At 46.7% G+C, this 27,611-nt stretch overlaps 1 protein-coding gene across 6 annotated transcripts; it reads right to left on the reverse strand.

Moving 5' to 3' along the window:
* Positions 1 to 11: 11 nt before the first annotated feature.
* LOC114043241 (cingulin-like) lies at positions 12 to 27,405 on the reverse strand. 6 transcript variants are annotated; one of them, XM_027862309.1, is made up of 21 exons: positions 27,344 to 27,405; positions 13,867 to 14,757; positions 12,860 to 12,960; positions 12,290 to 12,359; positions 12,103 to 12,201; positions 11,433 to 11,572; positions 11,112 to 11,244; positions 10,407 to 10,619; positions 9,345 to 9,493; positions 8,990 to 9,122; positions 7,694 to 7,900; positions 7,268 to 7,474; positions 6,583 to 6,840; positions 5,769 to 5,939; positions 5,427 to 5,588; positions 4,096 to 4,185; positions 3,539 to 3,622; positions 3,224 to 3,342; positions 2,651 to 2,759; positions 2,145 to 2,308; positions 12 to 1,394 (listed from the first exon to the last, which is right to left on the reverse strand). In XM_027862309.1, exons 2-21 carry the CDS (start codon positions 14,746 to 14,748, stop codon positions 1,253 to 1,255), a joined length of 3,633 nt encoding a protein of 1,210 aa, XP_027718110.1. In that variant the 5' UTR covers positions 14,749 to 14,757; positions 27,344 to 27,405; the 3' UTR covers positions 12 to 1,252. The 6 variants fall into 6 exon arrangements, with proteins under 6 accessions (XP_027718110.1, XP_027718107.1, XP_027718111.1 ...); XM_027862306.1 differs by lacking the exon at positions 27,344 to 27,405 and adding an exon at positions 21,751 to 21,823; XM_027862310.1 differs by lacking the exon at positions 27,344 to 27,405 and adding an exon at positions 21,678 to 21,802 and having other exon boundaries at positions 12,103 to 12,198.
* Positions 27,406 to 27,611: the final 206 nt, after the last annotated feature.

Below are 27,611 nucleotides of genomic sequence, written 5' to 3' on the forward strand. Positions count from 1 at the left end.
GGGTAACAAGGTTCACAATATAAAGATATGTATTTAATTTAAAATAAAATCGAGGAAGAAAAAATTGGAGGGGAAGAGAGATATCTGATTTGCCCAAGGAACAGAGGTACAAAAATCACAAAGTTACAAGTCATTGGTGAGTGTAGTCATGCTTCCCTCCCCCAGGCTCCTGGAGATGATTCATGGGGGCTGGGTCTGTCCTAAAAAGCCAAAGGCAGGATGGAGGTCTTCATTTCCTCCTCCCATTCCATTCCAAGGCAGAATTCCCAGCCTGAGGCAGAGGAGCTAGCATTAAGGACCAGGCTCCTGAGAAAATGAGGGATCCTTGGATTCCCTGTTGAAGCCAGGAATAGATCTGTGGGAAGGCTGCAGTAGAACCATTAGACCTGAAGAGGCCCTTTGATCTGTGAATCTTTAAATGTATTTAGATAGCTGGCAGAGCTCCCTGGTCTCAACCAAATCATAACCACGTAGCCGCCAAGGGAAGCCTATGAACATAAGAAGTCCTTCCCACAGCACCATGTTACCCTAGCACAGGCCCTTTTCAGCTCTCCTTTCACCAGGAACCAAAGACAACTTGCGTTGTTTTACTTTCTTAACCAGCTACCTGGGGAGTAAGGATGAGCATGAGGACCAAGAGGGAAATCTGATGGCTATATGAGGAGGTTGTGTGTGGGGAACCACCTCGTTTCCTCCCCTAGCTAAGGCACCGAGAAAAAGGTAAGAAGGTTGACTCTTGGGAAAAGGAGAAATGGTCCCTTGGAGCTGCTGGCTCAAAGCAGGTAAAGGACAAATGGAGGGTCTAGAGGTATGGGGGTACCCCAGGGGCCCCGAGGATTGTGCAAAGAAAAGCAGGCAGGACCACGCCAGCGCGTCCACAGCCCATGGTGTCTCCCTTCTCCCAAGCCTCCTTACCCAGTCAGGAAAAGGATGGGTAAAGGGATCACATGGGGAATGTCCCTGAGCCTTAGGATAAAGAGGCTAAAAAAATACAAGCTCTAGAGGTTTAAATCTCTTAATACTTCTCCTCTGCCACCTACCTACTCCCATCAAACTCTGTTCACATGGAGAGGAGGGGAGGGAAAGTCCATTCCACAGCCCTGCTCTGGCCCACGCTCAGGAATTCCCCTTAGCACCATTCGGACCCAACCTCTAACAGGGTCATTTGGTGGACTAGAGGAAAGGGAGCCGAGGGCTAGAGGAGGGAAGGACCTTCTGCAACTTGGCCGCTAGACTCCTTGCTGACTGCTGGCTAGCAAGAACTGGTCTGGAGGTTGCTCTCAGTGAGCAGTGATGCAATGGATGAGGGGTCATAGATATTGTCAAATTCCTCATCTGAGCTCAGGCCATCATGCTTGAGGGATGCCTCGGCTGCTGATCGAGTAGCCTTACGCCTAAAAAGAGAAAGAGGGAGAGAGAGAGAGAGAGAGCACACCATTAGTCAGGAGAAATGATGAATATTTGATTGCAGTCAAAACCCAATTCTTTTGCCTAAGCTGGCCCAGCCAACAACTAGAATGTAATCTCCTTGGGGAAAAAAGACCATTTTCCCTAATTTTTTTCTTTCTATATCCCTAGTACCTAGCAAAGTATTTTGTACATTTGGCACTTAATAAATGCTTGTTGAATCGAAAAGACCTTGCTTTTAAAATCTTCTCTCACCTCAGGTAAGATCATTATAATAACAGCTAACATATATAGCACTTCAAGGTTTGCCAGGCACTTTACAAATATTATCTCATATGATTCTTACAACAATCCTAGGAGGTGAGTGCTATTATTATCCCCATTTTATAGTTGTGACAATTAAGGCAGACAGAGGCTAAGTGACTTGCTTAGGGACACACAGCTAATAAGTGTCTGAGGCAGGGGCTGACCTCAGCTTCCCTGAGCCCAGGTCCAGACGCTCTATCCACTTGTGCCGCCTAGATGCTAGAGATGATTCTATTACTGAGATCCAAACCAGGGAGCCAGAGGCACTGTGGACCTATCATGCGTACAGTCAACCAAGGCCTAAGTTCTCCAACAGGGCGCCTACGGGTGCTCTTCCTTACAAGGCCAGCAAGAACCCAGGTGTTGACTGCAGCCTCACCTTCTCCTCCATCATCTCTCTCTCCCACCTCTCACTCCCCTGTGGAACCTACCGGGAATCCTTTTCCAGGGCCTTCACCCGGGCCTGAAGCTGCTCGTTGACCTCATGCTGCTCTTCCAGCTCACGCTGGGCCTTCTTCCTCAAACCATCCAGCCGTTCAATTTCTTCTTCTGCCTCATCCACCTGTCGCTTCAGGGCCTTCACCCGCAGGCTCAGCTAGGGAGAACCCATGGATTAGAAGACCATCTGCCACCCGGAAGTGGATCCCTCCGCCTTTTCCAATAGGACGGAAAATTGCCACTGCTCATAGCTCATACTCCATGTGCTGCTGGTGGTTTAGCTCATACTCTATGGGCTACCAGCCATAAGCACACACACACTCTGACGCATGGGTGCCTTCATAATACACAGAATAAGATAGGCCTGGAAAAATTGGGAGAACATACTGCTAGAAAGGACACCAACCACTTCTGGAAAGATCCTCTTTGCTTAGAAAGGGGATATGCATTTATGTGCTTTATATACACGTTTGACCTTGTCTACATCCTGTGTCCATACCTGATCCTTCTGGTCATTTACATGCTGCCTTTCATCATCAATCTGGATGGAAAGTTCTTTAACCCTCCTCTCCAGTTTTCGGTTCGTGGTCTGCAGAAGTGTCTTCTCCCTAAGGGATGGGTAGGGATTGCTCAGAGCTACCACCAGTAAGAGAATTACGTGGTGCACCCCTCCACCCCTATTCTGTCTTCCTATAACAGCTTCACTTGGTCATGGGAGCTAATACTAGACAGGGAAAACGCAGCCGTGGGATCTGGAAGGGTGTAGGATGGCAAGAATCTATATCCCTCTTGCCTAAGGGGTATTAGATATTATAGCTTTAGAGATGGAAGCCACTGAAACTAACCCCATATCTCCACAGATGAAGGAACCGAGACTCGGAGAATTAAGTGAATTTACCCAGGGTCACAACATCAGCTAATAAGCATTCGAGGCAATATTCAAGCTCAGGTCTTGCTGACTCAAGGTCGGGTGTTTCATCCACTGGGCCACCCAGCTACCTCACAACTTTTTGGCTGGTAGTTCACCACAGACCGCAGAGGCCACTCCGGGGCAGCTGCTCTATCTACTTACCTCTCTTCCGTCTGAAGTCGATCCTGCAGCTCCTGATTCTGGGATTCCAGCTGAGAGAGGCTGGCGCTGGGCTTCTGGAAACCCTCTGAGCTGGCCAGTCGGCTCTTCAGATCCTTGTTCTGAGGAAGAGACCAAGCCTTCTATCAGGGCGTGTTTCCTGCTGCCCCTCGGCCACTGAACTCAATCCCAGAACTATCCGTGAAGACGTTGTTATGTAAGACCTTAAAAGTGTTTCAGAAAAGTGGGAGGTTCTCTTGTCCCCAGTGTCACAGGCTGTCAGCACCTGTCCTTCCTCCCCTGCCATAAGCCTCTCACCTGTCTCTCCAGAGAGATCTTGTCACATTCCAGGTCTTGCCGGCTGGATCTCTCCTGTAGCAGCTCTCCTCTCAGCTGGTCAATCTGGATTTGGGGTTGGAAAGATTCCACAGGGGATGGATAGGGAACAAGGATACCCAAGGGAGAGAACTCCATTGGTGATAGGGGACTTTTTCATAGTCATGGGACCACCCCCAGGACCCTGTTTTTCTGCTGTGACCCTGGGATCATGAGAGGCAGGAACCTCCCAAAAGAAATCTAGACTAGAAAAACCTCAAGTGATTGAAAAACTACCAAGAAGGGAAGAGTAATGTGTCTAAGCAGAGACCCAGTCAGACACTCTCTTCTCTTCCCACCCCACACGATCAACCTCATCTCCCAAAGAGGAACATCGCCCCCTCCTGGAGAGTGAGTAGCACTGATACAAGTGGACAGTCGGGTCCTAAAGCATCCATGGCCAACAAATCAAGGGGGAAGGGGCTTTGAGGATTAGCAAGCATGGCCCAATACTTTAGGATCAGAGAAGGGAAAACGGGAGAGAGGCAGCAACATATTACCTGGTCCCGCCCACGGTTCACTCTATCGGTCAGCAGCTCCACCGTGTTTCTTTCCTCATCTAGCTCTGCCTCTAGGCGTGAGACCTTTTCCTAATAGGGAGATGATGGGTTAACTCTCTGCCAGAGTGGGACACTGTTGAGGCCCTCCCTGACATTCTCCAAGGCTCTTTCTGTAGCCCAGGACCAAAGCCTTCTTCTTTCAAACTCAACTTACAGTTGCCAGCAGGTACCATGGGGACAGTGCCCTCTGCTGGCCAGGTAAGTGGTCACAGGAAAGGGAGGGAAAGAGTTCTGTTCATTCCTCAGGATACAAAAGGAAGACAACCGTCAAGGTCAAGACAACAGTTAAACTGGTTAAGCCAAGGGCAAGTCTGGTTTCACAAGCAAAAATGTGGTAACAGGAGAGCTCCAGGGGCAGCTAGGTGGTGCAGTGAATAGAGCACTGGCCCTGGAATCAGGAGGACCTGAGTTCAAATCCGATCTCAGACCAGATACTTGACACATACTAGCTGTGTGACCCTGGGCAAGTCACTTAACCCCAATTGCCTTGCCAAAACAAAACAAAAAAAAAAAAAAAAGAAAGGAAAGAAAAGAAAAGAAAGCTCCAAATAATCAGGCATGGTGGAAAATTGAAACTGAGTCACAAGGATGACAGAGAGGAATTCATGGAAGGAAGCCCCAGATATTTTGGGTCAAAATGACCACTGAATTTAGTAGGAAGGCCTGGATTTGAAGCCTGGCGTGACCAGTTGGCAACTATGTAACTGTGAGTGAGCACTGGGGCCTCTCTGAATCTCTACTCCCTCATCCACTTTTTTTGTTCTGTTCTGGACCCATGATTTCACCGGTGTAGGGAACTCCCTCATAAGATCAGTGTCTCTCCAAAAGCAGATCAGCAACGCTTTTGTTACTCATATCATTAAGACAGTTGTCTGGAGCACTGAGATGTCCAGTCATAGAGCAAATAGGTCAGAAGGAGGACTTAAACCCAGGTCTTACGGCTCCAAGGCCAGCTCTATTGACAACTAAGCCACAGTGCCTCACCATAAAATGGAAATAATATTGTACTGCCTACCTCACAGGGCTATAGTAATCGATTAGACTTTGAGCTCCTTGAAGGCAGGGACTGTCTTATGCCTTTCTTTGTATCCCCAGTGCCTGGCACATAGTAGGCGCTTAATAAAAATGTACTAACTGATTCTGACTGTTGTGAAGAAAACAGTAAACCTTAACATAACACTGTATAAACGTGTTGTTGTTATTATTATTACAAAGAAGCACTGGGATTTGAGGTTGAATGTGTCATCATAGAATCCTGCAGCATGGCTCACCTCTAGGTTCTTGAGTTGCCGGGCCTTGTCATCCTGGGAACGTTTTTTGCTTTCGGTCTCCTGCTCCAGCCCCTGTAGTCTCTGGACTAACAGGTCCTTGTCTAGCAGTGCTGTATCTCTCTCAGCCTGCAACGTTTGCAGGGCCTGGCGCAGTCGCTGGGCCTAAAGGAAGAGAGGGAAGGGGCATTTAGAAGCAGTCTCCAAACCCTGCCAGACATACGATTAATTGCTGTCAGAAGAGAAGGGAAGGATAAACCTTACATCCTTGGGAGTTAACTCAACCCTTCCAGGTTAGAGACAAATCCTCAGCATCTTCATTGCCCCATCCCCTCATGACTCTACCTCTTCCTGCAGTTGGCCCAGCCCTCCAGCTGCCTTCTCCGCCTCAGTGGCCCATTCCTTGGCCTGGCGCTGGGCACCTGCTACATCTCGACGTGCCTTCTCTTTGTATTCTTCCAGTTGGGCTTGGAGCTGCCCGAGGGCTCTCTGTGACTCTTCTCCAATTTTCTCCAACTGAAAGGTGGAAAAAGAACACAAGTTGGAGTGCCACCTTCCTTAACAAATATCCTAATGGCCTCCTTAGGAACTTGATTTCTAAGACTCTCCCTAGAGGCCTCTTCACCACCATGGCATCCCAGTATAACCTCTGTGTCCAGAACTGTGCCTCAAAGCCCCATCAAGGCAGGCCTTCATTCTCATTTGCCAGAATGGTCAAAAGGGACCTGATAAAAAGAACACTTTAATTTGAAGGATAACCAAGGAAACTCTCCTCCACAAAAATATGTTCCCTAACAGCCTGCAAATCTGCCATTAGAGATTCATTTATTTGGGTGTTAAATATTTTTCATAATAAATACCCCTGCCTAAGATAATACATTAAGACTTCTCAGCTCTGATTTGCCAACACCTTTTATAAAAGCCCTGAGGTAAAAGACCACAGGATGCCACACCACACCCCACACCCCAAATAAGAGGAGGGGTAAGAAAGCCCTACTTTATGGTTTTGCTCAGAGGGATAGAATAAAGTGTCACCCAAAGAGATGGATAGAAGTCAGGGGTCTCCAAATACCCAAACACCCTGGGCTTGCCCAAAGAATGAATGTGTCTGTGGGCTAGACTATCACTCCAATTATTTGAACTGTCCTCGGCCCCTCACCTCCTTGTTCAGTTTCTCCACAGTCTTGTCCAACAACCGTTTTTGCTCTTCCAGCTCAGCCTTGTTCCGCCGCAGGACTTCCCGTTGCTTTCCCTCCTCTTCCAGGGCTCGGTTTAACATCTGCTGCTCCTGCTCCAAACGTGCCAGACTTCGTTGCGCCTCCTCCAGCCGCCCCTCCAGCAGCCGCTTCGCCACGGCCAGTGATTCCTCCTCTTCCTGAGATATACTCAGGGCTTTCTCGAGCCGCTGTCTCTCTGCCTGCAGGGAGGGGAGATGGGGCTAAGGTAGGTAGGGAAATAGGATCGGTGGGGCAGGAGCAAAGCTTGGATCTTAACTTGTCCGAAGGTAAGAGAGTGGAAGATGTGTGACACAGGTACTCAATGGAATCGGGCCTGGGAGGACCAGGAGGGAAGTTGAGGAACAGAACAAGTAAGTCCAAGATGGGAAAAGAGGTAAACTGAGGCAAAGAGAAATGGTTTAGATGCTGGAACATAGACATTAAAGCACAGATAACAAAATCAAAGCAAAATCAAAAGCCTCAAAACAGAGGCTTTTGAGGGAGAAAAATCTGACGAGCCATAAGGAGGCCATAAACAGAGTTACCTAATGTGTGAGGAGAGTTGAGGCTCAAGGGGGAATAGAAGGGGCAGGGGGAAAAGCTAATGGTTGAGCAGCACTGACTGACCTCCAGCCGCTGCACCTTGTCCCGAAGCCTCGACTCAAGAGCCTCTCCGCCTTCCGCCAAGCTCCGGGCTTCCTTCAGCTGCTGTTCCAGGCCCAAGATCCGCCGTCGGAACTCATCGTTTTCCTCTTGGGTTTCAAGGAGCGTCGACTCCACTGCTACCCGCCGCTGCCCCATCATGGCTGCCTCTGCTTCAGCTGCTGCTTTGGCCTGGGGAAGCACGGAGGCAGCTCAGACTGTGCCCCAACCCAACACAAAGAGATACCGAGGCCAGAGGCTTCCGATCCACCCTGGCTGGCTAAACCATGCTCCCAAGCACCCCTGAGTCTCAGGAATATACGCGCGTAAGCGTGTGACTCTCCTCCTGACTCGGTGGGTCTTCCAGATCCCATGGCCCCTCTCCTATAGCCCCCCTTCCACTTTGCTTGCCTTGGCAGTCTCTTCATAGTCCTGCTGAAGCTGCTGCAGGGTCTTATGCAGCTGTAGCTGCTGCTGCTCAGCCCCCTTTCCCCGCTCAGCCTCTTCTCTGAGGGCTGCCAGCTCCTGTTCCAGGTCCCGAGCCCGATTCCTCGCAGCAGCTTCTTGACTTTGAAGATCTCGCAAGTCCTGCAGTTCCTCCTGGGCCCGCTGCAGTTCCTGGGGGGAGAAGGGTATGAGATGTTGAGGAGCAGGGGCCTGGAAAGATCCCTGATTCACATACCCCAGTTCTCTGAGGGCCGGGAGTCTCGAGGCTGTACCACTGTGCTAATGGAGGAGTTCTGTAACCCACCTAGGTAGATTCTTAAGAGATCAGAGAAACATGGCCCCTGGCTAGTGCTGCAATACCAAATTCCCTGTTACTGTCAATTAACCAACAAGTATTTATTTGGTGACTCTCCACCAATAGAATAGAAGCTCCCTGAAAACAGGAAACGTTTCTGTTTCGTCACTGCCTCCAGACCATCTGGCATAGTTACCAGAACTTGACAAATATTTGTTGATTGGTTGATGTGACCTGCACTATGCTAAATACCACAAGGGATAGAGAAGAAGGCACAGATTCCTGTTCTCTAATAATCTGGTAATAAATGGCTACAGATTATCATATGCTGAGTAGAATAATATCATCTGTAAGTTCCATTTCAAAGAATGAAAAAACTCCTGGGGAAGGCTTCATGGAAGAAGCGACACTCAGGCTGGGTCTTGGGAGAGGGGCAGAATTGGCTAGATGGAAAACCGGAAGGAGGGGATGCTAGGCAGGAAGAATTTGCATAGGATATGTAACTGACGAGAGAGCTTGGTGCAGTGACTAGAGATGGCTTAGAGTTAGGAAGCTCCTGACATTGGAGACTTGGGTTCAGATCCTGCTACTAACACATACTGGATGTCTGACGCTGGATAAGTCACTTAAAATCTTAGCGTCTCAGGCAATTCTGTGAATCGCAGATCTGAATTAATAGTCCCTACATGAGTAAAATCATAGGGTTGGACCAAAAAAAAAAAGTGACAGAGTAAAAAGACAAGTTCAGTTGGATTCAAGGATTCATGCAGAATGCATGCATGAATTTCCATGCAATGGAAAAAAGAAGGTCGGAGAGATTAGATCGGGAGAGATGGAGAAAAGCCTTCACCCACACAGTAGTGAAAACCTGAGGTCAGTTAGTTGCCAGAATGAGTAAACATCCTATGGGCTTATCACCCTGTGACATATCTCTGCTCTCTTATGCTCCCATTCCTGCCTGGTACCTTCTTGAGGTTCTCGACCTGACGATCATCCTTAGCACTGGCTCGGGCGTGCTCTAGGTCCTTCTGCAGAGCCCCGATTTGCTCCCTGAGTTCTTCCTCCATGTCCTCCTTCTCTAGCCGAAGCTGTAACAACCTGCATTCAGATGGAGGAAACAGAATGGAAATGGAGGTGCCTTGGCTCTCCTACCTGAGAGAGACAAAGGCTCCCTCTCCTTCCTATTAGCATCCCAAAAGCCTTCCCATGGAACCTGGGGCCACCAAGTCCCCTGGATGGGAAGAGACAATGGAGATTTTATTTCTGGAACACAGGTAGGAAATGACAATCAGGCAAGTTGGAGTCAGGGGCATAACTCACTCTTGCTTGGTCCCACGAAGCTCTTCTTTGTTTTTCTGGAACATGTCTTGCCAGTGGCCGGTCTCCTCAGTGCTCTCTTTGAGTTCCCTCTCTAGGCCCCGAATTCGGGCTGACACTTTCTGCCTTTCCACCTCCAGGGTGGCCTGATCCTGGTAGAAGATATAAAGAGAGGTCAATAAGCCTGAATCCCAAGGAAGCTATGCTAGGGGATGGAGGCAGGTAGGACGGCATCTAAGTCCTTTCCATCTTGGCCCTCTCTGCTGTAGCACCAGGCCTTCAAAACAATGTCCTCTCCATCAAATCATGTCCCATTCCTTCCAAATTCTGTTTAAAACTTGGCTTCTCCAGGAAGCTTCCCCCATTTAACATTCTCTCGTGAAAGTGGTTGCCACATGTGTGCCTTATTAGGTTGGGAGATCAGGGAAAGCAAGGGCTGGGCAATATCACCTCTCTTCCTTTACATCATGGAGGCCTGGCAATAGCACATCCCATTAATAGTGTTGATTTTTTTTAAAAATCAAATTAACCAATGGTTTATTGTCTTTTTTTCCCTCATAAAACCAGCTCCTAGTTTTTAGTTGTTATTTCAGTGGTTTTCTTACTTTCAATTTTATTTATCTCCCCTTTGATTTTCAGGATTTCTAATTTGGTGTTTCATTGGAGATTTTTATTTTTTTCTTTTTCTAGTTTTTTTTTTTTTAGTTACATGTCCAATTCGTTGGTCTGCTCTTTCTCTATTTTACTGATGTAAGCACTTGGAGATATAAAATTTCCCCTTTGGCTGCTTTGGCTGAATGCCATAAATTTTGATATATTTTCTCATTGTGGTCATTCTCTTTAATAAAATTGTCGACTGTTTCTATGACTTTTTTCTTTGACCCACTCATTCTTTAGGATTATGTAATTTTGTTGATTTATTCATAAGTGACAAGGCCATGGACTCTAGTGACACCTGGGTTTCTCTCCTGGCTCTTTTCTCTCCCAGAGTTCTCCATATGGGATACTATGACTCTGAATACCAAAATCCAAAAACCCCTTTCTCCCTCCCACCAACCCACTTACTTGGGAGACATCCTTCATGTTCTGGCGCAGCTGCTCTATGTCCTGCTGGCACTGCTGCCGGACACGTTCCACCTCCTGGTCCCGAGAGGACACCTCCTCTTTCAGCACCCCCTTCAGAGCCGTAAGTTCCCGCTCCCGCTGCCGGAGCTGTTCCTCCTGCCTCTGTTTCCCCTCCAGTACTTCCTCTAGTAACTCCCTGGTCTCTAGCAGGTCCTGAGAGGAATCAGACAAGGGGCTGTTCTTAGGAGTCAAGGACTGAATTTCACCATTTCCACATCACTTTTTAGTTAGTATAAGAGGAAATAGAGGTTAAGAACCATTCTCCAAGTCCCTCCCCCTCTGAGGCTTGCAGAGAAAGTGGCACCAACCTTTTGTTTGTTTTTTTTTGTGAGGCAGTTGGGGTTAAGTGACTTGCCCAAGGTCACACAGCTAGTACCTGTCAAGTGTTTGGTCTGAGGCCAGATTTGAACTCAGATCCTCCTGACTTCAGGGCCGGTGCTCTATCCACTGCGCCACCTAGCTGCCCTAAGCACCAACCTTTTGGAGGCCCATTAATTGGTCTCTGCCTGGAGCCAAGTCCTAGGTACTCTCTAGATCCCAGTCCCTCCTCACAAGTGGCAGAGAGGAAAAAGAAAGATCCGGGTGAACCCTGTTTGGACCAGCCCTGGAGATAGGTGCTAGGGAGCCATCTCTTATCCCTTCTACCTTCAACAGCGCCTCCTTTGCAGCCTCAGGGTTCTGTCCCTGCTTCAGCCTGTCTTGCACCCCTCTCAGCTGGTCCTCAAGCCCGTGCCGTAACCTCTCACCCTGATCCAGCAGGAGCTTCATGTCCTGGAGCCTAGCAGCAAAGGCAGGCAGACAGGGCAATGTTAAGCTTCGGTCCCCCTTCTAGACGATCCCTGGGTCTTCAAGCCTTTGAAGAAGCCAGTCTCCACTGGCTGGCTCCCCAGGCATCAGGCCAGAAGAGCTGCTGTCTCCTGGCTTGACGCCTCAGCCACCCTCACACCTTCCCCAGGGCCTACTCACTCCTGGGTGCTACGCTGCATCTCTGCCTTCTTCCTTTCCAGTTTCTCCTGCAGTCGCAGACACTCCTCCACCTTCTCCTCCAGTTGCCGTTCCAGCCCCATCCGGGATGGCTCACGAGAGACCTCCAGCTTCTGCCGTTTCTGGAAGAGGAAGAGAAAACAGGGGATGGAGGGGGACCCTCCAGGGAGATGGGGTGGAAATAGGATCAGCTGCCATGATTCCTTCCTCATTTCTTGGCTTGTTAGCATTTCAAAGGACTAGAGACTTGCTGGGATTTAAACCCTTTCTCCTCTTCTGCCTAGGCTTCAATCATTTCTGCTTCCTCATTTTTCTTTCCTTCTCCCCTTCCCAAATTATTTCTCTCCAGTGGAGCTAGGTGGCACCATAGTGCGCAAAGCACTGGACATAGAGTCAGGAAGACCTGAGTTTGAAACCTCAATCAAACACTAACCATGGGATCCTGGGTAAATCGCTTTACCTGTCTGCCTCAGGTTCCTCAACTGTAAAATGGGGATCCTAACAGCGGATAACACCCTACATTGGAGGGGATAATAACAGTATCTACCTTTTTATGAGGAGCAAATGAAACAGGACATACTGCAAAGTGCTTTACAAACCTTAAAGCGCTATATGAATGTTAGCTATTACCATTCATGGCCTGGTTACACACCTTTACCTCCTCATCCAGCTTTTGCTGCAGTTCATCCACCTTCTGAACCAGCCCACGATGTACTGCCATGGCTTGTGAGATATTGGAAGGGGTTACCTGCTAGGGGCAGGGAGGACAGATAACCCTGAGTGTGGCTCCCTAGTTGGCTTCAAACCCTATGGCACTTTACCCCAAGGTACCCACTCACCGCTAGGGCCTGCATCTGTTCCAACACCAGGCTGACCTTCCTCTTTACAGATGTTTCACTTTCTGAACTCCTGTAGGAGAGGAAGGTACAAAGTAAGGGGCTGAAAGGAAGGAGTGGTAAAGACCAAAAATGAGTGGAAACCAATGATGGGGGGAAAAAGGGGGGAGAGGGAGAGAAGGAGAAAGAAGGAGGGGGGGAGAGAGAGAGAGGGAGAAAGAGAGAGAGAGGGAAAAGGAGCATAAGAGGGAGAGGGAGGGAAAGAGAGAAAGAGAAAGCATGAGAGAGGGATAGGGAGGGAGGAAGGGAAAGGGAGAGGGGGAAGGGGAGAGAGAGAGAGAGTGAGAGAAGGAGGGAAGGAGAGGAGAAGGGAGAGGGGGAGGGGGAGAGAGAGAGAAGGAGAGAAGGAAGGAGAGGGAGGGAGAGAGAAAGAGAGAAAGAGAGAGAAAGAGAGAGAGAGAGAGAGAGAGAGAGAGAGAGAGAGAGAGAGAGACTGCCTCCCTCCCATCTGCCCCAGGACTCTAGTCTTCACTATCCCTTTGGCAACCTTCTACCAGTCTCAAACTTACTGACCCCTCTCGTAGGATATTATAGATGGTAGCTTTAGCATGTTCAGCACTGCCAGGGGTTGTGGCCTCCTGCTGGTCCCTCAAAAGGTCTGGGGTTGACTTGAACTGTAAAGGACCAAACAGCAAGACTGGAGTTATGGAAGAAGAGATACAAGTTAGGCTAGGACAGCTACGAGGTGGCAGTGACAGGGATGAGGAGGGTGGGGGCCCTGCCAAACAGGGATGGAAAGCAGATAAGCCAGCTTAGAGGTAGATCAATGGGGGATTGCTACTGGGAATTTGAGGAAGAGACTTGAACAGGAATGTCTGGACAAGCTATGCTTGCTTGCTATGTTATTTCCTAACCCAAAGTAAACTATTTAGTGACAGGTAAAATATCTCAATTCTCTGCTGTGGACAGACTGCTCTGTCTTCTAAAGGCTCACTAAGAATGCTCTCAGTAAAGGGGATTGTCTCATATTCATATCGGCATCCCCAGTGCCTGGCACTTAGTGAGTTTGTAATAAATACTTCTTGATTGATTGATTCCTTTTGCTTCCAGAACCCGTACTATTGAAGGGGCTCAAAGAGTTTGGGACTTTGAGAAGCTGGGACTTTGAACCTTAAGGTGAAGGTTGGAGTGATGGAGAGATGATAAGCAAGAGAATGAGTCTGACTCAGAAGAATGATTGGAAGCTAACAGTTGAAGAAGAATCCAGGAAAATAAAATAAAAATTATGGAATACACACACACAAAATAGAATGTTCTCAGTGATGGAGCAGGGATGGGAGTCAGAAGGAAGGAGCCAGGGGTATAGGTGGAGTAGGAGTCAGGGAAAATGGAGAGAGTAATTGGAATGTTTCCTATGTTTCCAGAAGGACCTATGGTAGTATAAAAGTTTTAAGAACCAGAAACTGAGAATCACTGTTCCTAACAACAATTTTAGATAAGGTTACCCATAGTATTCTGGCTTAATGGCAGGAGCCTGAGGGAATATAAGGGTTGGGTGGTGATAGGCTGGGGAACCTCACCTGCATTAGAGAAGGGTCCCGTGCCCTCCCCCGTGGCTCCTCAAAGCTCTGCAACACCCATTCCTGGGTCTGTCGAGATCGACTGATGACATTTGATGGGGCCTGAACCTGATTTAGACCACCCATCATATTGGTCTGCTTCAAATTAGAGGAGGAGGAGTTGCTGATGTCGCGGTCCCGCTCCCGCTCTCGTTCCCTTCCCCGGTCCCGTTCCTCTGTGGTATCTCGAGGTGGGCGACTATCTAAGCTCTGACTCCGTTTGCGATGTTCTGGGGACAGTCGTGTACGGTAGCCAGTACGGCCCCTTGCTTGGGACCTTTGGCTGTCAAACTTGCTAATGAGTGAATCCACCGAGGAGAGAGGTGCTGTGTCAATGGCATCCCCATGTGGAGGGGTTAATTCTAACAGGCTCCCAGTCAGGACACCTGGGCCCCCAGGAGCAGAATCCAACAGGGAGGCATGGGAACGGGAACGCTGAAGCTTGCTCTTTTGCTCAATCCCAGCCTCCTCATCAGAGGTACTGCCCTGGGAATAGGAACCAACAAATCTCCGAGGTGAGCCATATGGATTCTCGGGAAGCTCTGAGTCTGAGCTCAGTGAATCAGGGGCTCCTCTACTGCCACTGCCCTTGATCTGTACCCCAAAGGAATCACCACCCTTATCCCCACTGTTGAGCACCACAAAGGGCTGCCCGGCAATGCCTTGCACCCGCACCGCTACACCATAAGAACTAGCTCTAGAGTCCTTGGCTGGGCGACGGCCACCCCGGCGGAAAGGGGCTGTCTGTGCGCTATCAGCTGACTCTGTGATGAATCGGATTTGCACACCGTGGTCCACTGGTGCCCGGGGCTCTGCTATGGCTGTTGCCCGCTCCATGTACATGAGGGGATCCTGTGGAAGAGAGAAAGGGAAAAAAAATCATCCAGTTCCTGTCCCTCAGATTTGACCTAAGTCAGCGGAATGAAAATGGAGCCCCATCCAATTTGAGTTACTTTAGCTCTAAAGTCTCATTTTCCTCCAATATCTGAGTTATGGGTGAGCGGTATGGTGTAATGAATAGAAAAAGCAAGGAAGACTCAGGGTGAAGTGTCACATATGCCAGAACACATTTTGGCTACGCAAAGTCACTTAACCTCCAAACGACTCTCTAAGACTGGATGTTACGAAAAAGTTCCTTTTACCAATGAAATCATGGGTCCAGTCCCTATTCCTCTCTCCTAGGGGAGGTATGCCACCTATCTACTTCTGGTCTAGCCACTGAATCAGAGAAGGAAAAGCAGCAGAAAACTTGGGTCTTACTTGGTACATGTTAGAGTTTTACGGATTCCCTCTTTCCCAAAGTATTCTGATCTTAGATGAAGGCCCTCTCCCCTGAGAGCTGGCCAGCCCCCTGTTTGGCATCCCTGGCTATCGATCTCCTAGGACTATCTTCATATATAGAGGAATTCATTCAATCAACGTCTACTTATTGAACATATAACGTGCAAAGAACTGTGCTAATAAGGGCTAACATTTTAAAGAGCACTTTCAAGTTTTACAAAGTACTCTATACACACTCATGACAAGCCTATGAGAGAGGCACTAAAGGAATTATCACCTCCATTTTACAAACGAAGGTTTGGAAAGTTGGGTGACCAGCCCGTGGTTACATAACAAGCAAGTTTCCGAAGCAGGATCAGAATGGCGGTCTCCTCAGACTTCTTGAGATACACCAAGGCTGCCTCTCCAAGCAGGTCCTTCCAAGAGCCAATGGGAAAGACACAACATACACAAATGTGCCATGCTATATACAATAACCCCAGTACAAGAGAGACTATAATGTTGAGGCCAATAGCAGGCAAACAACTCCTGGTTCAGAATTAAGATGTCTCCTTTCCACTCCCTGGGACTGAGAGTGATCCCTTCTTTGCTTTAAGTAAGAGGCAATAAGAGGAACATTCCTGGTATGTGCTGGCACAGGGAGCCTCAGGGAGGAGGAGAAGGAAGGGAGGTTCTCTTCTAGGCATACAAAAATATCCAGCTTGTCCAGCTCCCATGTTAATCTCCACGATGGACCAGGACCAAGCTGGGGGAGAGGCATTAATATGCCAGACCCAAATGCAAAAACAAACACCCATTAAACACTCCTACCTTGGAACTTGACTCTGGGGAGACTTGGCACTACCCCCTACCACACTCATGTTAACAGCCTTCAGAATAGGGTGGGGTCAAAGCTCGGTCAGAGAAAGTGAGGGGGGAGTTCAGCTCCAGAGAGGAGGAGTTAAGGTAGGAATAACTACAATCCTGAAAATGGTAAAATGGGAGTCTCCTTACATTTCTGCTAGCTAGTCTAACAAGCTTGGGTTTGACCGGCAAACTCAAACTGAGGGTAAAACTAGAGAACATCATTTATTTATTCCCTTACTAACCAATCTAATTACTTGGACTAGCCAACCAAAGAACAGTGTCTCTGCATGCACATACACGTGTGTGTGTGTGTGTGTGTGTGTGTGTGTGTGTGTGTGTGTGTGTGTGATGATTAGAGATGCTGAACTTAGTGTGAGGGTCTTCTTTTCCCAGTGGCCATGTAGGAAACTGAGAAATACATGGCATTGCTTTTATCCTCTCCTACACTGGGAATGAGCAGTGAAACAAGAAACAAAGCTGAGAGAAAATGAAGGGGTAAAATTTGAAAGGAAAACAAAGGTGATCAAACTGAATACCCCAATTTATTAATTCAGCTTGCCAAACCTGAGCACCATCACTGCGCCAAAATCTCATCTTGACCACACACACACACACACACACACACAGCTGGGGACTGGGCAGAGAAGAGACAATAGTCTGTCCTTCTGGGGATCCCAAGGCCAGATTGAAGTAAGTAACCAACAGAAACCCTGAGGTACCACTCACAGTAACTTTCAAGTCAAGTAAAGTCGAGAAACATTTATGAAGTGCTTACTATGTACCGATGCTTACTAGGTATGCGACTTGCTGGGAATACAAAGGAAGGCAAAAACATAGTGCGTGACCTAAAGGAGTTTATGCCCTAATAGAGGAGACAACATGCAAAAAACTATGTATATAAATAAGGGCAGCTAGGAGGCGCTGTAGATAGAGTACCTAGCCTGGAGTCAGGAAAAACTGAGTTCAAATCCAGCCTCTCACACTTACTAGCTGTGTGACCTTAGGTAAGTCACTTAACCCTGTTTGCCTCAGTTTCCTCATCTGTAAAATGACTTAGTGAAGGAAATGGCAAACCACTCTAGTATTTTTGCCAAGGAAACCCCAAATGGGGTCACGAAGAGTCAGATATAATTGAAACGACTCAACAACAATAAATGTCCATAAAAGATATGGAAAGCATAAATTGGAAGTGATCTCAGAGAGAAGGAAGGCATTAGCAATGAGAGAGATGGGAAAGGTGTACTACAGAAGGTAGGATTTGAGCCATGGCTTGAAGGAAGCTAGGAGGAGGAGGTAAGAGCATTCTAGGCATGAGATGAGAGCCAGCAAAAAGGCAGAGTCAGAAATGAAGGGTCATGTTCAGAGAACAACAAGATGTTGCCAGATCAGAGAGTAAGTGGAAGGAAATAGTGGAAGGTGTAAGAAGACCTGAAAGGTGAGAGGGGACTAGTTGTAAAGGGCTTTGAAAACCAAACAAGATTTTGAATTTGATCCTAGAGGTAATAGAGACCCACTAGAGTTTATTGAATATGGAGGTGGGGGTGACATGATCAGCTCTGCATTTTTAGGAAGGTCACTTTGGCAGCTAGTGGAGGACTGACTGGAGTGGACTTGAGGCTGAGAGAGCAATCAGAAGGCTACTGTAACTGTGCATGTATGAAGTGATGAGGGCTGGCATCAGGGCAGTGCACTGTCAGAGAAGAGAAGGGGATGTCTACAAGAGATGACCCAAACGCAGAACAGTCAGGACTTGGTGGCAGATTGGACATATATAGGGTGAGTGAGAGTGAAGAGCTGAAGATGAGAGCTAGGCTGTGAGCCTAGGTGGTGCCCTCAACAGTAATAGGAAAGTTAGAAAGAGGGAAGGGTTTGGGGAGGGTTTTGAACATGTCAAGATGTAATGGTCATTTCCGAGCTTGGTCTATCTCCTTGTCCCTCTCATTCATGTCTTAGGATCTAGTTGAAGGAAACGATGCCTATGCTTCTAGGCCTCAAAAATCACTTGACTTATTAATAAGGCTACTTTGCATTCCAGAGGCAGCTACTGATCATCCAGATTCAGATCAGTTACCATTCTTGGCCTGGGCAAGAAAGGGTGGTCAGCACCTTACCCAAGACCACCTAACCTGCTGGGAGGTAATAACAAGCCCATCCCCTCTATTTCAACCATCCCATCTTATGGCGTGTGGCCATCTGAGTATCAGTAAGTGGATGGAAGGGTTGGAGGGATAGTTCAGAGCAGGTCAGAAAGAAGAGCTTTAAATGATTCAAGGTGGAAAACCTGAAACCTACACGCCTACAGTTACACAGACATGAGGGCAGAGTCACTAGAGACGAGGGCAGACTCTGGAGCCTTGTGCAATCCCCTAGCGACAGGTAAACTGCGCAGCAGCGACCCACGACACAGAGTCCAGAAGCCTCTCTATCCCAGATCCTACCCATAAGACCTTCCCTTGCCTAGACCTTACGAAGAGGAGAGGTCTTTCCTCACCAGCTACATACTCTCCAGGGACAAGTCTAAAAGTCAATCTCACTTGTGCTATTCCTGCTTACGAGGAAGGAGAATAATGAAAGCTGCTTTAGAATGCCTCTTCTATAGTTACTCATTAGCTTGCCCTGCCCCAGTTCCTTCACAACAGACCAATGGCAGGAGTCCAGCACCCAGGGAGTGACAGTGTCCCTGGACTCTTGGCAGGAAGGCCTGGTTTACATGGGAGTTAAGAGGTGAAGCTAGGACCCACAGGGAGCAGGTTCTGGGCCCTTACAGATAGACTTAGATGTCAAAGAATGATAGTTAGGTGATTCTGACCTTTCTGCTCACCCTCAGGACACAAGAAGCCATGGGGACATGAAGATTCCCCACATTTAGGTCAAGTGCCAAAACTTCATAAAATGTGAGGGGCCTGTGACAGTCCAATGAGAAAATGCTGAAATTGGAGAGCCAGGCTAGAATTGCTCGGCCACTAGGTAAGAAGAAAAAAAAAACAAAAACAACACCACAACAAGGAACTGGGCCCCTGCAAACTTGATGGACTGGTTTGGAAAACAAGATAAAGGGGGAGGGACACGGGGAACACATAGGCAGCTAGGAAAGCAAAAACAGAGAAAGTCCATACAATGGAAAGAGTAAAGGGGCAAGGACCCTGGGCAACAGCTCTGTCCAGCCCACAAATAACACAGGAAATAGAGAGAATAAGGCTGGAAAGGGGCAAGAACAGAGAATTTAGTACGACGGTAGAAGATGAGATATTGTCCCCTTTCTGCCTATCCCTTAATGAGGCCCAAAGTTGCCTTCCTACTCCACGAGTGACCTGGACAATATTCCCACTGGCAGAAACAATCACAGAATCATCGACTTTTCAGTTGGAAGAGCTCTTAGAGGTCACCTAGTCACTAGCGACTAGAACTAAGGTGGGGAACCTGAAGGCCTCAAGGCCAAAGGTTCCCTACCTCTGCACTAGAAGATCTCTAAGGGCTCTTCCAATTGAAAATTCAATCTAGTCCAGTGATTCTTATTTTAAAGATGAGGAAACTAAGGCCTTGGGACACAGAATGATTTGCCCAAGATCATACAGATACTGAGTAGCAAAGACGAGATTCAAAGCCGGGTCACCTGACTCAGAATCCGGGTTATCTTGAGTTATTTTTTTCCCTCCAGACCATGATGCCTCCATAAAGTCAAGGACATTGTAAGGAAGTGCAGAAAACACAGAGAAGGAAGGCATAAACTAAAACTACCTGACCTGGGTTAATGACTCTCATCTGCCAGTATTTCTCTGGACCATGGACATCACCAATATCCGTGGGGAAATAGAAGAGGCTGGAGTGTTGGCAGCTTGACTCCAAAATAGCGGCTCCTAATTACTTTCAAATTAAAGCAACTTTCCTGAGGCAAGGCATCCAAGAGACTAAGCTGAAGCCAAATCTGTGTTCTCTTGCTCATCACTCCATTAAAGCTAAACTTGGAACTCTTCAGCAGCTCAGTGAAGATACTTCAGACTTAGAAGACTTGGTTTCTCCTATCCTCACAGTTTATGATTATAAAACTCCCAAATGTTTTTCACTTTATCAGTGTGTAATCTATCCAGCCAGAAGCACAGTTGGATAAGTACTGATGCCTGGGGCCAGGGATCTCAGAAAACAGGAGATTCTAAATACTACCTACAAATCCCTGGGTAGCCAATCGGTCCCCTAATACCAAGGGCTTTACCCAGCAGATGAATCCAGAAACAAAGAGGACACTAAGGAAGGGGGAAAAATCCCCAACCTCTGTCATAAGATCATAAATCTAGAGACCTCAGAAGCCATCTAATAGGTGCTCACCCTGACACCTTTCCCCAGGGGAAACTCCCCCAAAAGAAACAACCCTGGATCTAGAGTCAAATTCTGGTTCTGCCATACTACTAGCGTGGCTCTGAGAAAGTCCATTTACCTCTGTGGGTCTCAGTTTCATCATCTGTAAAAGGAAAGGATAGGACTGGATCAGTGGTTTCTTAACCTTTTTTTGTGTCATGTCTGGTTTTTCAGCAATCTAGTGAAACCTATGGACTGCTTCTCAGAAAGAATGTTTTTTAATGTATAGGAGAAAATACATAGAATTACAAAAGAAATCAATTAATATTAAAATAGTTATAATTTTTTTTAAGTTCCCAGGCCCTATGTTAAGAATCCCTGGAGCAGATGATTTCAAATGTCCCTTCTAGAACTAATTCTATGATCTGTAATTATCTAGGCTCTTCTCATGGTATACCTCGAAGAGATGGGAGGGAAAGCTACATTTGGCTGGAAAACAAAATTGAGGCATCCACCTCGGCCAGACGGGTAAGAGAGTAAAGAGAGAATAAGATTAGAAAGGGGCAAGACCAGAGACTTTAGTATGGCGGTGGATGACAAGATATGGTTTCCCGTCCCCCCATCCTTCAACAGGACCCTAAGTTGCCTTCCTATTCCACCAGTGACCTTGACGACATCCCTTCTGGCAGAAAGAATCACAGAATCATTGTCAGCTGGAAGAGCTCGTAGAGACCGTCTAGTCCAATCATCCTTATTTTACAGATGAGGAAACTTGGACAGAAACTCAAAAGGCTTTACCCCCATACGGGGACAGGAGATAAAGAGGTGATCACTGCCTTGTTTGATGTCTCAGGGTCCCTTATTTGCAGCTGTGTAGATGGTATGTATTTCTGAGTGGCCAGGAGAGGGGGAAATGACCGAGCCATCTCACCGGAAAGAGGGAAGAACCAGCAGCCACATCCAGGGGAAAGGCAGTGGCCAGTTCTGCCTGAAGGGTGGGAGCAGGACTGCAGCGAGACGAAGCTGCCCTCAGTTCCTCTCCACTTTCCTAACTTCCAGTCCTCGTTTTAAGCCCCAGAGATTCTCCACCTGCTCCCAAAGTCAAGAGAAATCTAGTCCTAAAAGACTCCTCCATGCCAGAGGCATATCCTTCCCCTCCGGCGCCCTCACCTGGCACCTGCCCAAGGTCCTGCCCCGGTCACCTGGCGCAGGGGGAATCTTGTTAGGAAAAGCCCTCCGATTACTTACTTTTCCCCCGGATCCAGCTCGGAACCCTAGCCCCAGAGAATAACGTCGCCAGCGCACCTGCTCCTGCCCTTGCCCAGCCCTCCCCCACCTGCCTTCCTCCGCACCTGACTGTCCGCCGCGGGGATGGGATCAAATTCCCGGAGCTGCCCTCTTCTGGGCTCTACCCTGGTCACTCACCCCTGGCCTGGCCCGGCCTGGCTCCGATCGTCAGGCTGAGCGCTCCCACTCGGGTTGGGCTGGGCTGCAGGATGGCACGCGCGGCTCCACCACCCTCCCCCTTCTTCCTCCCTCCAACCCCCTCCCCTACCTCTCCAACCTGTTACTCCCCTCCGCCGAACTCCGCCCCTTCCCCCGCCTCCATTGGCCCACCACCGCCCCGCCCCGCCCTACGCTTCCTAGGATTGGCCCGTGAGCCCCACACTAGGCGGGCCTGCAGTAGACCTGGAATGATACCCGGGGTCTGGTATGAGGGTCGAGAAGGAGAAGGAGAAGGAGGAGGAGGAGGTGGTAGTGGTGGTGGTGGTGGTGGTGGAGTCACGTGGTAAGAGACGGTTGGAAAAGGGGGGGGCGAGGCTAGTTACTAGGAGGCCATTTTGGGGGAGTAGCTGAAAGCTTCCAGTATGCCGCTCCCCCACCTCCTCCCCCTTTCCCTTAGCCAGATGAACCTGCAGGTTAGAGCATCCTCTCAACTCTAGGGGGAAAAAAGGTTTCACCATGAGCCGCAGATCCTCGTTTATCCCAGCTAGGAAATTCTGCATTAATCCCTAGTAGAATTTCTTCCCTCCTCTGACTTCGGTTCACCTTAGCTAAAAAAAACAATACCGAATAAAAGCCCCAAACAAACCCAAAAAACAAATTAAAAAAAACCCCAACTCTTCTAAAATGTCCTTTATGAAAACCCAAATACTTCCTTCTCACCTCATGCAGAAAATTTTTACCTACTCCTCCTCAGCTTTTCCTTTTTCTTAACCTCAAACCAGCCATCTAAGCCTAGCTGAGACAAGAAATGAAGCATAGGACAATAAAAAGCTCTTTCCTCAGGGAAGGGCCAATAGAAGGGTCCTAGCCCCTACAAAGCTCGTTTCCCTACTAAACCTGCTTTGGATAAGGTTGCTTTGATTCCATAGAGAAGAAAAGGAAACGTGGAAGAACGAGTTTACATGGAGTACGGCATAATAGAAACAATAACTGCTGGGGGGAGGGGAGGGCGAGGCCACCGCTGTGTCAGGAGCAATTTACTGGCCTACTTCAAAATCATCCTTTTCCCCCCAAGAGTCCAAGAAAGGCTCTGAATGATCCCAACAACAATAATAGCTAGCATTTATATAGCGCTTTAAATGCAAAGCACTTTAAATATTTTAACTCATTTGATTGATGCCCCATGAAGAGAGAAGGATATCTCACTCTGGAGAGATTTGGGGCAGGGGGGATAAATACTTGTTGAAAAATGCTGCTGTTAAACAGCATGTTTTCCTAGATCTAAAAAATGTTGAGCAAATAAATCAATCAATAATCAACAAGCATGTATTAAGCACCTACAGTGGGCCAGGTATTGGATTAGGCAGGCACTGGGAATAAAAAAACAGAAATGAAACAAACAGCTCCCAGGTGGAAACGTCTTAATCTCGGGTCTAGGGAGCCCGAAGAGGAATATAGGAAATGCCAGCTCAGAAACCAAGAATTCACTGAAACAATCGGACTCCCTCCCAACCCCCCAGCTTTCCTCTCAGGTGAGTAAGGTGTGTCCAAGTAACTAGAAGAGTAAAGTCCTTCCCTTCTCAAGGCTGGGACCAAAACAAAGCCTCTGCATTCCAGGGGAAGCTTGATACAACAATTAGGGCCATCAGCCTTGGGCTCTGCCCCACGTGGTGACCGGAGGAAAGCTCTGCATTTGATTTTAAGGTGAGGTCTGGTCCTGAGGCAGGTTTCTCCCAGGAAGATAAGACCACTGGTTAGAAAGACAAAGTGTTGTTTGTTTTTCTTTCTTTTTTTTTTTTTTTAAGCGTGGGACACTGTAGAATTAACTCAGACTAGAAAAGAGGAAACTCTTAGATTAATGGCCAATTATAAATATAAACATGTATATAATTGAGTATATAATATCCTCAAAATCCTCACTATATAGATATATAACTTACGTGGTGCACATATTATACAATATGTGGCACTTTAATTAACACTTAATGTGTACGAAAGACAAGCCATAAGAAACCCCACCCTTTACCCTTTGGCCAGAACCTCTACGGAAAAACTGAGCCAATATTGAGTCACTATCACCTGTTCCTCAAGTATTCAGTCTACAAACCACCACCACTTTGACACTTTTAAAATAGAAGGGGACCAGCCCCTTATAGAGGTCAAAATCTGAAAGAGTTGGGAAAATGGATAAATACAAATTGCAAACTGCTTGGGGGAAAGACGGTAGAGACAGTCTCAGCTTTTCAAGCAACCAATATACATTTATTAACTGCCTACTGTGTGTGGCAGGCTAGGGTTATAAAAAGAGTCAGCGAGTCCCCTGCCCTCTGGGAGTTTACTATCTAAAGAAGGAAACAAACAAAACAATTGTATATGAAGCAAGCATTATAGAGCATAAATAGAATATACTTAGCAGAGAGAAGGTGATGAAATTGAGGGTTGGGAAAGGCTTCCTTTAGATTAGAAGATGGGATTTCACCCGGGACTTGAAAGAAGCCTGGGAAGCCAGTAAGCTGAGATGAGAAACGAGAGCTTTCTATGGGTGACAATCAGAGAAAATTCTTAGAGCTGGGAAATGAAGTGCATTGGCACAATTAAAATGAATGAAGCTAGAATAAGAAGAAAAAAGTAAAGAATTGAAAAAATCTTCCAACACTGATTTTTTTTTTTTTAAAGTTTGAATATAGTACAGTGGAAATACCAATCAGCTCTAGAACCAGAGAACACAGTTCAAATCCCACCTTTGGCATTACCTGTGTGATTTTTGGCAAGTAACTTCATCTCCCTGGGCAGCCTTTTCCTCGCCAATTAAATGAGGGACTTGAGCTAGCTTTTGAGGTCCTTTCTAGTTCTAAATCTATGATATTGTGATTTCTCAACCTTCTTCTAAAAGAGAATGCCATCTGCAAGGTAGCTCAAAACTCAACCTTGATTTACCCACTTAAAAATATTTAATTATTTTTACATGTAATTGGGAAAAAATAAAATATTATTAAAATGTATATTTATTGAGCATCTCTGCAAGGCATCATTTGGAGCATAAAGTTGCATGAAATAGTTTCTGCCATCAAAGAGCTTAAAATCTAGGAAGCAAGATAAGACCCAAATGCAAATATATGCTCAAAAAAAGGTCGTACATGTAGGACAAACTGATACAACAAATTCAATAAGCATTCATTAAGTACTTACTATGTGAAAGACTGTAAGATGCGGTGGGTAAGGAGCCAGATCTGGAGCTGAGACTATCAAGTTTTGGTTCTAACTCTGGCTGGGGACTCCTGGACAAGTCACTTAGCTCCAGCATTCTAAATTGCAGCACAGAAGCCAATCTGCATAAACTTCCTCTTTGGAAACTCCCTACCCTTTGGACCCAAGAAAGGTGTAAAACACTGGTTTAGGGTGGGGGGAGGGGACTATAAAGATAAAAACCAAAACAGCTCCGGATTTTAAAGAGATTCCATTCTCCTGAGGTGGAGCTAGGGGAGGTAAAAGAGAGGAAAGATGCTGTGTGAATAAATGCCGGCTCATTTGTGTAAGTAGAGCCTTAAAGCCTGGGGCCGTCTTCAAGATTTTTACAAAACTTAAGGAGTTTAAGAAGCAGAGACCCAACCACACACATGGAGATAGGACGCTGAATTTATTTGACAGGAATTAAGTGCAGAAGAGGGAGGGATCATTTTAAGCTGGAAAAGGCAATTTAGAGAACCATTTTACATTGCTTCATGATGATTTGCTAAGATTCTGAAAGGTGAAGATGTGAGGGATGGGGGTGGTGAGCCCTGCTGAGCAGAGGCAGGGAAATGCAGTTTCTATCATAGAATAGCAAATAGAGCAGCCTGGTTTTGTTGTTCAATCGTGTCCAACTCTTCGTGGACCATAGCACACCAATACTGCCTGTGGGGGGTTTTTTTGGCAAAGATACTGGAGTGGGTTGCCATTTCCTTCTCCTGTGGATTAAGGCAAACAGAGGTTTAAGTGACTTGCCCAGGGTCACACAGCTAGTAAATGTCTGAGGCTAAATTTGAACTCAGATCTTTCTGATTCTTGCCCAAGCAGTCTATCCACTGAGCCACTTTGCTGCCCATTTATGTTGAGGAGCCCCAGTGGGAGATGAGGCAGAAAGGATCAGACTATAGTAGATTCCAAATACCAAGTTGGAATGGGGAGGCATTGCAGATTGTTGAGTAGAGAAATACTGTAATCATCACAATTCTTTTATGAAAATTAGTCTGAGGATTGGTACAATCATGTTAAAGGGAAGGAGACTAATTATGAAGCTTTTTCAGTATTATGGGCATATCATACTGTGTTAAGAACTTAAAGTAGGAAGATGGAAATGATGAAATAGTCAGAGGGGTGGGACAATTTGCCTTGACCTCTTCCTAACATATAATTTATGATTTATCTCTTTATTTGTTGTTTACAAATACATTATTCTTTAATAACGATAATGACCTGTCATTAGACAAAAGCCTTGGGGCTTGTCTGACAGAGTAAAATTTTCTATCCTGGACATAACCTGGGGAAATAATGTTGGAAGGTTACTTGGCTTCCATTCTCTAAAAATCTCAGTAAGCTTTCAAGTCAATTAGTCTTCCTCACCTACCCATCCCTCTATCTCCATTCCTTGTGTAGTTTGATAATATGTATATACATATATATATATATATGGTCATTCCTATTTTATAGATAAATTAAATTGAGTTACATCACTGATCAGGGGTTTAGAGATCCAGGTGTTTAGTCTAGCTGTCCAATGCTCTGTTACTCAGTTTCCCAATGAGAAGAGAAATAATTAAAATAATCTCCAATCCTGCTTGCCTTTTATTATTTATTGCCACTATGACATTATTTGTTTTTTTTTTCCTTTTCCCTTGGCTTCCTCTTAAAGGAAATCTGCCATGTTATCTCCAAGTTTCTACCCCTTTTCAATTATCAGCTGACACTATGTGCAACAGTAACAAAATCTGGCACATACCATGGGGGCTGTCTAGAACAAAAAATTCTCAGCTGCTTTTCCCAGCATAATTAGGGTCACTCCCTGAGCAAGGGACAAAGACTGATCTCAAAGCTCACAGAGTTTCCTCCCCCACCCCAAAGACTCCACTTCTTGGGTTGTAGGCCCAGCCCACATGTTCAAAGTTTAGAGGAGATGGCTGTATTGGAAATAATACTGTGGAAGAAAGAAAAGGAAAGAAAGACCATTAATGTCCATTTATGATGAAATTGTAGGAGAACAGATTCTTTCTACACAATATTTTCTTCTAAGCTGTCAAAACAGTTCTGGAGAGCAGATTTCTTTCACGCACCCAAACAGCTGATGCCACTCCACCCCCTTCCTAGCTAGAAAGGAGATAGAACCTCAGTGACTTGAACCTAGATAAGGATGGCTGGGCTCCTAAAAGCCCCACGTCCCCTCAAACACCCTTTAACAATGATAAAGGGTTGCTAGCAAAGTCCTGTTCATCTCTTTCTAAGGGATTATTGTTAATTGTTTTTCCCCATGGAACACACACACACACACACACACACACACACACACACACACAAATATATATATATACATACATACACGTCTATGCTTATTTCTTGTAACTTCGGGTTCCAAATAAGGAAAAGCCTTTCCTTATACCTTCCAAAGGCCCTTCAGGAAGTTGGAGAAGGGGAGTAGACTTTCTGAGCTTCTAGTTCCTGGATCAGATTCCTCTAGCTCACTAGGTAAATATGGGCTTTATCCAGGGAGTGGGTGGGGTTGCTCTCTGACCTTTCTGGATTTCAAGTCAAAGGAAAAGCAACCTGTCTTTTAAGCTTTATTATCTACAGTGTCCAACACTAACTCA

The sequence above is a fragment of the Vombatus ursinus genome, unplaced genomic scaffold (assembly GCF_900497805.2).
Source record: "Vombatus ursinus unplaced genomic scaffold, bare-nosed wombat genome assembly UNPS02014768.1, whole genome shotgun sequence".
Classification (NCBI taxonomy): Eukaryota; Metazoa; Chordata; class Mammalia; order Diprotodontia; family Vombatidae; genus Vombatus; species Vombatus ursinus.